Source organism: Cygnus olor, chromosome 11 (genome assembly GCF_009769625.2).
Source record: "Cygnus olor isolate bCygOlo1 chromosome 11, bCygOlo1.pri.v2, whole genome shotgun sequence".
In the NCBI taxonomy this organism is placed as follows: Eukaryota; Metazoa; Chordata; class Aves; order Anseriformes; family Anatidae; genus Cygnus; species Cygnus olor.
In genome coordinates this window covers 10220482-10233967 of record NC_049179.1, presented here as the reverse complement: position 1 = coordinate 10233967, position 13486 = coordinate 10220482, and the positions used below count along the sequence as shown (strand labels likewise).

General features: G+C 61.5%; 1 protein-coding gene across 11 annotated transcripts; it reads right to left on the bottom strand.

Moving 5' to 3' along the window:
* Nucleotides 1-588: 588 nt before the first annotated feature.
* On the bottom strand, nt 589-11871 carry CELF6 (CUGBP Elav-like family member 6). Of its 11 annotated transcripts, none has more exons than XM_040570097.1 (13): nt 11586-11871; nt 9052-9134; nt 6045-6093; nt 4859-4987; nt 4693-4772; nt 4089-4232; nt 3791-3935; nt 3544-3693; nt 3343-3405; nt 2574-2654; nt 2331-2474; nt 1638-1793; nt 589-1382 (listed from the first exon to the last, which is right to left on the bottom strand). In XM_040570097.1, exons 1-12 carry the CDS (start codon nt 11869-11871, stop codon nt 1666-1668), a joined length of 1482 nt encoding a protein of 493 aa, XP_040426031.1. In that variant the 3' UTR covers nt 589-1382; nt 1638-1665. The 11 variants fall into 11 exon arrangements, with proteins under 11 accessions (XP_040426031.1, XP_040426033.1, XP_040426032.1 ...); XM_040570099.1 differs by having other exon boundaries at nt 4859-4984; nt 11586-11812; XM_040570098.1 differs by having other exon boundaries at nt 2574-2651; nt 11586-11811.
* Between the last annotated feature and the right edge of the window lie 1615 nt (nt 11872-13486).

The following is a 13486-nucleotide window of genomic DNA, read 5'->3' as shown; positions in this document are numbered from 1 at the left end:
TGGGGGCCTCCTCCTGCCCCAGAGACACTGCCCGCACCCACTTCTCTGGCTTGTGGGGGTAAACACCTTCAGGAAATGTCAATTTCCAGAAAAAAAAAGCAAAGCAAAACCCCAAAATGAGAGGCTGCTGGTGCACGTTGGGTCCCGTCCCATTTCCTTCTCCAGGGAAGAAGCGTGGCCGCACCAGCACCGCCCTGGCTCGCAGCCGGACTCCAGCATGCAGTGATTGCTCCAAAGAACAAACCAAGGTGAAGATTTTGACAAAATAATTTTATTTTGCTTTGCTTCATTTCTGCCGAAACCTCACATTTTTTATTTTTTAATTTTTTTGGCTGAAAAAACAAACGGAAAAAAAAACACAAAAGGGCCAAAGAACCAAATCGCTTCGCCGTCTCCCGCAGGCGACCGAGGGGCTCTTTTGACCAGATTTGGCTGCTGGGGCCACCGCAGCCCCCCCAAAATCCCTCAACATCCCCCCTCCCCGGCACTCAGCCGCAAATCAGCCCCCCCAGACCGAGCCCTTAAGCTCCTCTTGGCGCCGCTCGCAGCTCTTGCGCCCGAGGTTTTTCTTAAATCTTTTTTTTTTCTTCTTCCTGTTTTTTTTTTGTGTGTTTTTTTTTAAATTAATTTATTTATATATATATTTAAAAAAGCAATAGTCCTTTGGTCCCTAAACTCTAAGGAATGATATGACTCTGAAACAAGTAATCCTATGTCCCTGTGCCAGTGACAAGCAGGGGGAAGTGCGTGTCCCGCCACCCTGCTCCATGGGATATATATATATATACTTATTTATATATATCTTCTGTAAGTCCAACATCCTTTTATCCTTTTTTTTCCCTCTTTTTCCCAGCCAGACGTGGAAAAAACTATCACGATTTCTCTTTCCAAACAAGCATCCTCCAGGTGAAGCGCCCAAGGCTGGTCCCTTCCTGCTGCCTTTGGTTTAAAGTCCGTTTGGAGCCTCTGTTCCTCGTTCCTCCTGGGAAATTTGTAGCAGCAAATGAGTGCTTTAAAAAGGTAGCTCACGTCCCGGCCGCCCGGGCCTTGGTCCTCTCTCCCGGCAAGGGATTTGGCGAGTCCCATTGAGCGGCCAGCAGCGAATCTCAGCCCCGCTACCACTGCCGTGTCGCTCTCCTTCCTGCCTTCCTCGCTCTCTCAATCCCGTTAAGAAACAAACAAGACCGTTTGGATAAAAAAAAAAAATCAAAAAGGAAAAGAAAAGCTACGACCAGAATGGCTCTCTTCTTCGCGTTTTTTTCTTCATCGCCTCCTCCTCCTATTCCTCCTCCTCCGGGACATGTTGCAAAGAAAGAGAGTTACGGGTTTGGATACTGCACTTGGGGAAGGGGAAAGTCGTCAGACACCGTGGGACGCCCGACCTGCAAGACAGCGAAGGCTCCGTGAGCGATCCACGGCTGCTGGGCAGGATCCGGCCCACCCCGGCAGTGCCCAGCTGAAGCACTAATCCCACATCACTGGGATTTTACCCAAAACAGACGCTCTTTATCTCAGGCACCCAGCCCCACACACTCTTCTGGGAGCAGAGAGCCCAGCACATGCATGAGGGCATTTCTGGAGAAAATCTGGCTCAAACCAGTGGTGCTGTAGGTGACACCACCAGGTCCCCACCTTACCTCTCCGTAGGGCCAGGGTGGGCAGGGGTCAGTAGGGTCTGTTGGCATCTTTCGGCCGCTTTAGCTGGACTTTTAGCCTCTTCATGCCGATCTGGAAGCCATTCATGGCCTGAATGGCTGCCTGAGCGCTAGTCGGATTGTCAAAACTGACGAAACCTGGGGGCGAGGGATGGGGCAACAGAGGGGGGGACAGTTTGTCACCATCAGCATCACACCTCGCTGCTCGACTTCAACAGGGTCACGGCCCAACTTCACCACGGACCCCATGCTCCCCCAGATGGGCTCACAAAGCCCAGGAATGGCCTCTGGGATGGGGAGGTCTGGGGGGACAGCGAAGCCCCAAATTGCAGGGCGCTGGGTGATGACATCTCTGGGGACACCGAGGTTTGTGAGGACATCAAGGTGACGGGGCCTGTGGGGACTCTGGGGTGAGAGGATCCACAGGGACACGGGGTTGACAGGGTCTGTGGGGACACTGGGGTACGTGTGTTTGCAGGGACACTGGGGGGATGAGGTCTGGGGACACGAAGGTGATGCAGTGACATCCTAATTAGCGGCAGCAGGAGGTTATGTCCTTCCGTCCTGGCACGGTGTGGTCCTTCAGCCCTGGGGTGACAGCCACCACGCTGCTTTGGGTTTGGTCACCCATCGGTGCTGCCCGGCCACCGGGGAGAGCCCCAGACGGTGACTTACCAAAGCATTTACTCTGGTTGGTGGCACGGTCCACAAAGACTTTGGCAGAGATGACATTGCCGAAAGGCAAGAACATCTGCGTGAGCTCTGCATCCCCGAACTCCTGGGGCAGGTGATAAATAAACAGGTTACAGCCTTCGGGACCTGGGTGACACACAAAGGACAGGGCCACATGTCAGCCACGAGGCGGGGGCCACCGGGAGCAGCAGAGCAGCCGGCCCCGCGGTGGGGTGCCCCCCTTACCTTCTCGCTGCTGCTGCGGGATGATGGGCGCTTGCTGGGGGAAGGCTTGGCTGATGGGCGCGTAGGCGGTGGGATATGCTGCTGGAACAGAGAAACACGGCGCTGAGACCCTGGCACAGGATGGGGACCGGCCCCTGGAGGGATGTCCCCAACTGCCACCCTCGCTGGCCCCAGCGGGGCTTCATCACCGCGTCCCCAGCACGTGGGGTTTGGTGGCACAGAGGTCTGAGCAGAGCCATGGTCACTGCTCGGGTGGTGGCTGCTTCCTGAGGTCCCGTTCCTCCCTTGTGGCATCGGGGTGGGACGTGGCACCGTGGGAGGGCGCAATTGGGCTTCAAAAGCCTTTCTGGGGTGCTGGCTCCCCCTGCAGTGCAGCCTGCCTCTGCCAGCAGGACCCTGGCGTGCAGGAACGGCTCTCCCAGTAGGGATGCTGAGGGCACCAGTAACACGGCCTTAAGGTGGAGGAAAGAGGCTTTATCAACTTTTGGTTGGCCAAAATAATGACCAGGGGTCAGAAGCTTTGTTTTCTGTTGCAAAGCTGGAAATCGCCACTGGTACTCCTAATTAAATACCAACTGCCGGGCTCAGAGTACTTCCACAGCTTGCTCTGACACCCTTCTCTCACTGCATTACTGCGCTAACCCGTGCCCGGGACGCGTGGGGCCTCTCTGCCCAGCTTTGACCTCCCCGCGGCGCTCACAGCCCCCCTCCAGGAACCGGCACAGAGCAGAGCGGGGAGAGAGGGAGACGTGCAAGCGAGGTTTGAGACCTGCATAGTGCTGCATGCCCGCGTAGGCTTGCTGGAGGGGATCTGCCACTGTGGGGCTTTGAGCTGGGAAGAGAAAAGAAGGGAGAAGGAAGAGAGTAAGCGAGGGAAAGCCGAGAACGACCAGCTCCCAGCATGCGTCCCCGGCACCGGGGAGCGCGTCCGAGCCCCCCCATGCTGCATGGGGTGGTGTGAGGACGGCACCTGGGTAGGGGTGGATGCCGTTGGTGTAGATGGTCTCAGAGGCGGGCTGCCCGTTGGTCTGCGGCGGCAGCGGGCTGAAGCCATTCACCCCAATCGGCGTGGCGATGCTGGGCACGGGCGCCGTGCTGATGCCGGGGGGGGTGCTCGTACCTGCGGCCCCACGGGCAGGAGGGAGGGCATCAGCGCCGGTGTCCCCCCGCCGAGGCCACCAAGGAGGTGGGTGGTGGGGTGAAACCAGGGGCTGTACCTGAAGAAGGGGTGAGGGGGGCAGCCACCAGCCCGCTGACGTTGAAGGCGGCCATTTGCTGCATCTGGGCGGCAGCGATGGCAGCCATGGGGTTCAGGCAGGTCCCCTGCGCCGCCGCCATCAGGGCCGCCTGCTGCTGCATGATCTGAAGGGGGAAGGAAAAACAAAGGGAGGAAAGAGGGAAAAGTGAGCGAGGTGCAGAGGAAGAAAGAGGCAAGGGAGGATAAATTAGCATTTCCAGCACGTTCCCCAAAAAAAGACGTGTCCCCTCCCGTGCTGACCCCATGCCACCTCCTACCGCTTGCGTGTAGGCCCCGTAGGCACCGAACTGGATGGTCATGGGGTTGAAGATGCCCAGCTGCCCTGCCATCTGATGCATCCGCCGCAGGGTCCTCTCCTTGTCTGTGTCCGCAAACTTCACCACCAGGCTGGACGAGGCGCCCTACAGCGGGGGTGAGATGGGGCTGACAGCGGGGCCACTGGCCTGGCGTGACCCCAGAATGTCACCCTGTTCTGGGGACGACCTGCTGGCTCCCGGCGGCCGCAGCGTCCTCGCCCCGCAGCCCTGGGATGCCGCCTGGTTGGCAGCAGCAAGCAGTGATCGATGCGAGGTTTAATTACAGCCGTCTTTCCTCCCGGCGGCTGCTCCCTGACCGCTGTTTTCCTTTCCCCCTCGCTCACGGTTTTGACCTTCGGTGTTAATTAAATCACACCTTTCTCCTGGAGCGAGGGAATTAGCCCCACGCACCCACCCCCAGCGTGAGGCAAGGATGAACCTCAGGGTGATGTGGACAACAAACTGGGATTTTGATCTAATTAGACAGATCAAATTAGCCCATGATTAGATTATGGAGACAGCACAGGGGGTAGGATGAGAGCCACGGGGCACGCCCGGCGCTTACCGGCATGGTTTGGCTGCCGTGCAGGCTGTTGATGGCAGCCTGCGCCTCGGCGTGGCTGCCGTACTTCACAAAGGCACAACCTGCGGGCAGACCAGGGGCACGGGAGAGGTGGTTTGTGGGGGCTGCCCGGCTGGCAGCTCCCATCCCCCAGCTCCCTGTTTCCCACCTTTGCTGGCTCCGTCGGGCCCACGGAGGATGGTGCACTCCTCGATCTGGCCGAAGGGCTCAAAGAGGCGCCGGACGTCGTCCTCGCTCTGCTGCTTCCCCAGCATGCCCACGAAGAGCTTCCTGTCTTCTAAAAGCAAAGCAGAGCCTGTCGGCAAGGGGGATGCCACGCGCCGTTCCCTCCCCTGCGCCAGGTTTGCAAATGGTCGTGGAGGAAAAGGAGGCTGGGGAGGGAGGGAGGCCAGCAGCACCAGTGCAAAACCCTGTGGTGGAGACGCAGGGTTCTTCCTCCCCATCCTACAAAACACACGGGGTGGGAACCCTCTCCTGCGGGGGGATTTCTTAGGGGTGAAGCGGAGCTGACAACCGGGACCCTGTTCCCACGGTGCCGATGCTGTCCCGTGCCACAGGACGCGTAGCGATGTGGCTGGGGAACAAAGCCCACAAAACCCCAGCAATTGCATTCATATGATTGACTATCAGAATAACCTGCAGTCCCCGGCCATGCCCGGGGGACATCAATAACCCAAACACGAGAGAAGGGAGAGTAAATAATGAGAATTTCATGATTATTACCAGCATCTGTCTTGCGCGGCCGCACGGTCCCGCCGCGCGCTAATGGCATTTGACAAAGAAAATAAGGTGCCCTGTCAGAGCGTTGCCGGGGAAATAAATAAATAACAGCAGGAGACGATTAATGCACCGTCCGTTAAGGTACCGGGAAAATTAGTTAAGGGAATAGGGCTCACGCATTGTCTGGTTAAACATAAACCATCTCTCCGCGAAGGCGGCCGAGCGTCGCCTCCTGGGCGAGGGGGCCGGAGCTGGGCACCCGAGCTCACCCATCGATTTTTAATCCCTCACCAATTATGCTCGGTAAGTGGGTAATTTATTTGCTGTGTCCCTCCAGGACGCGCTTGGAGCAGTTGCGTTGTGCCAAAGAACCGCGGCGTGCTGTGGACGCGTGGATGTCCGCCCCGGCCAGAAGGACAGGGTGCAGCTGGCCGTCACGCCAACATCCTGCGGGTCCCCGCGCTGCTGCGGTCCCTGAGGGCCTTTGGGACTCAACAGCATCGTGAGAAGTGCCAGGTCTCAGCCCTCTGACTTGAAATGTTGCCGAGCCACGTGCTCAGGGCATCCATCGGGCAGCCCCACGCCCTTTCAGGTGGCTCGGGGGGTGCACCTACCTCCTCGTCCCTCGCTGTCCGCTGGCTTCACCTGGATGGGGCGATTCATCTGCAACACACAACCGGGAGCAGGCAGTCGGTGGCGGTGCGACAGCCCCTGGTGACACGTTTCCATGGGGAAGGGCAGGATTTGGGGGCATGGGACAAGGGCACGGCACGGGGACAGAGCGGAGGGTCCAGCTCCAGCCCTGTGGGGCTGGCTGTGCTTTGGGGGCGGCAGGTGCCCCCTGCTGCCTGGTGAGGCCACGCGGTGGCAGTGAGGACGTGCACGGGTGTGACGCGTGCCAGGAGCCGTGTTGTCCCTGCACCCATGGGCGTGACGTGTGTGTGCACCAGGACGCAGGGACAGTGCGAGCGTCCCCACAGCCGTGCCTCCCTGGTCCAGTGCTGCAAGGGGCCATTTCTCCTTCCCACCTCTCTCCCCCTCCTCTTCCCCCCTTTTTTTCTGAAAACGCGCTACAATTACGGCAGTTTCCATGGCAACAAGCGTGCATCCCCCGCGCTGCCGCGCCATGTGCTTGATAGGGTCGTCACGGCAACGGCGGGCTGACACGCGTGCACCCAGCATGCATGTGGGGGGTGTCACGCATGCAACACGCCACGGGTGTGCCGGGAACGTACTGCACGGCCTGGGCGCACGACAGTGGCGCGCGAGGACGTGCGTGCAACGGGCGTGTAAAGGCGGGCACGCGCGTCAGGCTGGACACCCGCAGGAGGCAGCCACCCGTACAAGGAGGTGCCCCGAAATGCCACCGCCGCCACCGCAGGGGCACCCCCAGAGCTGGGTGGGGGCAGCACCGGCCCCCGGGTGATGATGAGGAGGGGGAAGGCTCAATGAGGAGGAGGAGGAAGGCTCAGGAAGAAGAGGAGGGCGGTTTCCACGGCAACCGCCTCATCTCCCGGGCAACGCGGGGAGGAGATGTCAGCGCAGAGGCAGGGATGCTCGGGGAGGGGACCGATGGACACAGGGTCCCTGCATCCTGCTGTCACAGCCGGGAGGAGGGACCCCATTTTTGGGGGTGGGGGGGAGGCGCTGCCGGTCGCGTTCACCAGCACGGCAGCCTTTGATGGAAGATCTTTCCCGTTCCTGCCGTGATGCACTCAACATAATGAACCCAGTGCGTGTGATTTAGAATAACATTTTGGAGCCGCAGAGCGCCGTTTCGATGTGCCTCCCATCTCCGCCTGCTGCTTATGAACCCGCATCGGTCCTCCGAGAGCGGCTGATGTTTGGGAACACCGGGCCGCGGGGACCCGTCAACCTCCCCCGGGGCTGTGTTGCGCCAGGGAGAAAACCAGAAAGGGTTTTTCGGTACCCCGGGCTCGCTGAGCGCTCCCACATGCGTCTGTTGTGCCCACGGCCTCACACCCACACTTGCACGCGTGCCGTGCACGCCCGCAGCCTGGTGCACGCCCGTGCCAGCACGCCTCCGTGCACCGCCGTGCACGCTTGCGCCCGCGCAGCCCCACGTCTGCCCGTCCTCGCACGCCCTCGGCGCAACCGCACGCCCACGTGCAGCCGCACGCCGGCCCCACGCGCACGTGCAGGTGGCCGTACGCCCCTCTGGGTGTGCGAGCTGCACCGCACGCACACCCACGGCCCCCGCGCACAGACACCCACTTACCGTCTGCACGCCCGCTCGCTCCCACCAGCACCCCCTTGCACACCCCACTAAACCCCGTGCCCCCCCATCGCGCACCCCGTTGCACACACACACAAACACACACACGCACAGACGCACGCACACACGCGCTGCCCCCCCGCTGCCGGGCGGGGCCGTGCCGAGCCGTGCCGGCGGACAAAGGCGGGGGCCCTACCTCGATGCAGAGGATCTTGGAGCCGGCGGGCACCCACAGCACGGGCGGCCGCGGGCCCGGCGCCGGCACCTGCGGCAGCTGCATGGCCCGGCTCGGCCCGGCCCGGCTCGGCTCGCTTCGAGCCGGCCCGGCCCGGCTCCACCCGCGGCGGCTCGGCTGGGTCCGGCCCGGCCCGGCTCGGCTCGGCTCGGTTCGCGCAGCGGCGCGCGCGGGAGGCGGGGCGGAGGCGGGGCCGAGCCGGACCGAGCCGGGCCGGGCCGAGCCGGGGGGCGGGGCTTCGGCGAGGCCACGCCCCCCCTCGCCGCGCCAGGGGGCGAGCACGAGCACGAGCGCGGGGGCGAGCGCGAGCAGCGTGCACCCGCAGAGGCGCGCCCACGCGGCGAGGAGCGGGGCCGGGGGCCGTGTGCCCGGCGCGGGGCGAGGCGGGCGGGCTCGTCCCGCAGCCCCCCGCCGAGGCGGCGCCGCGCCGTTCACTCTGAAGCCTACTGACGTGCAGCAGGAACGCGGGGTGGGGACGGTGCCCTCGGCGGCGCCCTCCGGCCCCGTAACAAAAGGGCTCCCCGCACGGCCGAGGTCGGTGTTTGTATTTACGGGCCTCGCGCTTTCCCCAGCCAAGCGGCTGCCCTATCGATTTTGATTTAGGAGAATAGTTAAATATTTATTTTCACTTTGTTAAAGCTCGGGAGGTCGGAGCCCACAGAAAGCGCAGCGGCACGCAGGCGGGAGAAAATCAATGCCTCGGTTTGCGGCCGCTGGAGCGGCTCCTGCACCCTGCGCTGGGACCCCGCTGCGCCCTGGCGCCCTGGCGTGTCACCCAGGGGTGACAAATCCACCCCCGTGGAGGGGTATTTGTTAAAATGTGACGAGCCTGCGTTTAATTGGGCTGCGTTTGAGCACGCACCCAGCACCGACGGAGCTGGTGTCATCCCCAGTCTCCTGGCCACTCTGGCATCGTCCCCAGGCGCTAGGCTGAGTGCTCTGAACTCATCACAGCGGTGATGCGGTGACACAAGGCACAGCTGAGGCCACAGTTCCCCTGTGCAGAGCATCCCCTGAGCCAAAGTGATGCCTGTGCACGCTGCACGTGCCCAGCACAGCACCCACTGCACCCATGGCACCGCAGATGGACAGGGGAGGTCGATGCGGTGCCAGCCCCCAAATCTTGCCCCGATTCCCGGCTGTCACTTACCCCTGGCAGCGTCTTCTGCTCGTGCAGGGCACTCTGAGCCTTCAGGGCTGAGTCGCGGGCGCAGTAGGTGAGAAAGGCACAGCCTGCAGAGATGGGGAGACAGGATTAGCGTCTGGCCTGGCACCCATCACAATGCCCTGAGCACCCCAAATTCCAGCACCCGGTGGCTAACGTGGCTCTGAGGCGCATCAGCACCCGGACACCCATCCTGGGACCATGTGCACGTGAGCAAAACTGCCAGCCCTGAGCTCAGCCCCAAAGCAGAGAGGGAGATGTTAATGCAAAAGAGACGAGGGAGCAGCAGGAGGAAGGTGAGGGTGCACAGTGAGGCCAGCAGCTCTCCGGCCCCAAGCACAGCACCAGGAAGCCCTGGGGAAAGCCGCAGCCACAGTCCTCCGGGAAGCAGATTTCCAAGAGTCGATGCCGCGCACCCCGGAGCATCCTCCCCGCTGCGGATGGCATCGCGCCGCGAAGGCGCTCCGGCTCCTCCAGCATCACGTCGCGGCGCTTCGGGAATCAGAAATGCGCCCGGGGCGAGGTTTTCCCACGCTGACTCACACTGCCGAGCGCTCGCTCACCCCACGGCTCGCGCGGCAGGGACAGGGCCGGCTCTCTTCTGTCCCCACGGGAGCATCCCGGGTCCCCGTGCCGCCACGCCGCTCCCTATCCGAGGGCTCCCCGTATTTGCCGAGGTCACATCCATAAGCTTCTGAAAGTGATATTAAAACAGCAGCAAAACAGTTTCCCTTCAACAAAGTAAATATTTAATGAATAAAATTGACATTGATGCATTTTTAATATTGGCACAATTAAATCCGCCAGCTGATTAAGTATTAATAACTCTTAATAAGTACAATCAGCGTGCCTCGGAGGAGAGGGAGCGTGGCAGCGGGGCGGGGGGCGCCGAGGGATGGGGTCCTTCAGCCACCCTGGGGTCCTGGGCACATCAGCCCCTCTGGGGGCAAAGACAGAGCCCCTTTGGTTAAATATTAGGTGGAAAACAGAGGTCGATGCAGTGGCTCGCTTCAGCCCCGAGCTGCGGGTGCCTCTGCCTTCCCAGCCGCCTGCGTTTCCAGTGTTTGCCATTTGTAATCAAGCTGGCTTCCTCCTCTCTGCTCTCTTTTCCTTTTTTTTCCCCTCTGCGGGCAATGATGCGGACGGTGCCCAGAAGAAGTTCGGAGGGCAGCAGTGGCAGCCACGTTTCCCCTCAGAGGCTTGCCAGGAGCAAGGACAGCGTTTGATTAGAGGAGCATCCGCAATAACATTGTGTTCCTGGGCCATGGCAGTCAAAACGTGTGCTGGACAAAGTGCCGTTGGGGCCAGCACGGTGCAATCCCCTTGCCTTAGGGCACAAATTCAGCTTCGGAGGCATTTTGGAGGCCTTGGTGCTGAGAATGAAGGAGTCCAGGAGTCATCCCAGGCCGAAGGGTACCGATACACCAGCATCCGCTAGCGCCAAGTTTCGGCTTCCAAAAATGTCCCGGTGAGGCGGGCACTGCCCACAGCCCAGGAGTGCGCTGACAGCTTGCAGAGGAGCACGAGGTCCCATCCAGGTGACACCCAGAGCTCCATGGTCCCACTCTGGTGCGGTGGACCCAGGTGGGTGTCCCCAGCCGAGGCAGTGCCCAAAACAGCCGGTGGGTGCTTCCAAGGCAGGTAGGAACACCCCACATCTAGGTGGGTGCCTCCTGCTTGGGCGGTTGTCCCCGTCCCAGGGGTTTCTTTGCTTCAGATGCGTGCCTCCACCTCAGGAGTGCCCCTCTACAGGGGTACCCCAACCTCAGAGGTACCTGCACCTCATGGTGCCCCAGCTCTGGGGTACCTACACCTGTGGGGCACCTACACACCTCATGGTGCATTTACCTCAGGGATGCCTCCACCTCAGGGGTAACTTCATCTCATGATACCCCACCTCAGAGGTACCTCCACCTCAGGTCTACCTCGAGATCGGGGATAACTTCATCTCATGATGTCCCATCCCATGGAGCCCTACCTCAGGGGAGCCTCTACCTCATGGTACCCACCTCAGGGCTGCCTCCACTTCAAGGGTGCCTCCACCTCAGGCATACCTCCAGATCAGGGGTGCCTCCAACCCACTGCACCCACCTCAGGGGTGCCTCCAACTTGGGGGTGCCTCCACCTCATGGTGTCCCATCTCACGGAGCCCTACCTCAGGGAAGCCTCCACCTCATGGTAACCACCTCAGGGCTGCCTCCACCTCAGGGCTGCCTCCACCTCAGGGCTGCCTCCACCTCATGATGTCTCACCTCAGGGGCACCTCCACCTCAGGGCTGCCTCCACTTCACGGAGCCCCACCTCGGGGGTGCCCCCACCTCAAGATGTCCCACCCCATGATGTCCCACCTGAGGGGTGCGTCCACCTCACAGAGCCCCTACCTCACGGAGCCCTACCTCAGGGCTGCCTCCACCTCAGGGCACCCACCTCAGGGGTGCCCCCACCCCGTGATGTCGCACCTCAGGAGCCCCACCTGAGGAGCCCACGGCTGCCGGCGCCCCGCCGCGGGCCGCCCGTACCTTTGTGCATGCCGGTGAAGCGGTCCTTGAGCACGGTGAGCTCGTAGATGCGCCCGAACTCCTCGAAGAGCGGCTTGAGGTCGCTCTCCTCCAGGTTGCGCGGGATCTGCCCCACGAAGAGCTTGATGGCGTCGTGGTCCTTCATGGCGATGGCGCCGGCCGGGTGGCTCAGCCCGTTCACCCGGCCGCTGTTCGCGGTGCTGAACGCCGCCCCCGCCGGGCCCGGGCCCGCCCCCGCCTCCGCCGCCGCCGCCGCCGCCGCCACGCCGCTGCCCGCCGCGGCCATGGCCGCTCCGCGCCGCGCCCCGCCCCGCCCGCCCCGCTCGGCGCCGCTCGGGACCGCTCGGAACCGCTCGGAACCGCTCGGGACCGCTCGGCGCCGCTCGGCTCGGCCCGGCCGCGCTCGGCCCCCCCCTCCGCCCGGTGACGTCAGCCGGCCGGCCCCGGCCGGGCGCGGGGCATTAGCATAATGAGGGAGCGGCGGCCAATCCCGCGCCGGCCCCGCCCACTGCTGCCTGCGTCATCGCGGCCGGGCCCCGCCCCCGCCCGCCCCCCGCCCTCGGTAGGCTTCAGAGTTAACGCCCGGGGGCCGTGAGGGCACGGCCCGGGGCGGCCGCAATTAGGCGGCAGCCGTTAATTGGGGGCGCGCGGAGCAGAGGCCGGGCGTGGGGCGCTCGGCTCCCCACAACGGGGGGCAGGCGGCACGCGGGTGTGCAGCCGCATGCGTGTGTGTGCGGCCATGCGCATGTGTGTCTGCAAGATACATGTCCTGCAAGTGTGCAAGCAGGTACATGCTGCAAGTGTGTGCAAGTGTGCACATGTATGTGTTGCAAGCATGTGCAAGTGTGCGAGCATGCACACGCATGTGTTGAAGGTGTGTGCAAATGTGCAAACATGCACGTGTTGCAAGTGTATGCGAGCATGCACATGCATGTGTTGCAAGTGTGTCCAAGTATGCAAGCATACGCATATTGCAAGTGTGTGCAACTGTGCAAGCGTGGACATGCACGTGCTGCAAGTCTGTGCAAGTATGCAAGAATGCACATGCATGTGTTGCAAGCACACACATGTTGCATGTGCAAGTATGCAACTGTGCAAACACATGCATGCATTGCAAGTGTGTACAAATGGTTGCAAGCACCTGCAAACAGTTGCAAGCACATGCAAATGCAGGCCTGTATTGCAAGCCAGTGCAATTACACACTTGCGCAGACACCTGTGTGAATGTGTTTGCAACTTGTGTTTGCAAGCATATGTGTGCATATGCATGCAAATGTGGAGACAGGTACAAGTGTGTGCACGTTCATGCAGCACATGCATGTGCACATGCACCCAGCTGCACACGTGTGCATGCACGGGCAGGAGCTGCCTCCGCGGAGGCTCCCGCCCTGGGCAGGGCTGAGGCCGGACCTCCCGGCGCTCCCAGGGGGGCGGCTTCATACAGAAAATGAAAATTAATTCCTACAGCACGGAGCGGCATTTAATTCCCAACAAAACCCAACGGCAAAACATACTTATCTCCCATCGCCTCAAACTGAGCCAGGAATTATCGATTCCTGCCGCCTGTTGCACCAAGAAACCCATTTGTCCGTCGGCCCAGCTTTGGTAATTACTTTTTTAATCTCGTTTTTGAAATGTTTTTGCATAAACACAGTCTTTTTTTTTTTTTCCACCCTCCTTTGCTGCCGGCCTCGCTTCTGGGCAAATCGTGCCCTTGTGCGTGTACAGCGCTGGGCGGAGGCAGCACCCATGGGTGCCCTGCGTCTGCAGCAGGTGTTTTCGGGGAGCGGAGCCGAAATCTCGGGGCTGGGCAGGAGGCATCTGCCGCTCCTCAGCGCCGCTTGGGTTTATTTTTAAACCCGTTGGCCCTGAGTGATTCACACGCTGCATGTTCCCGTGTT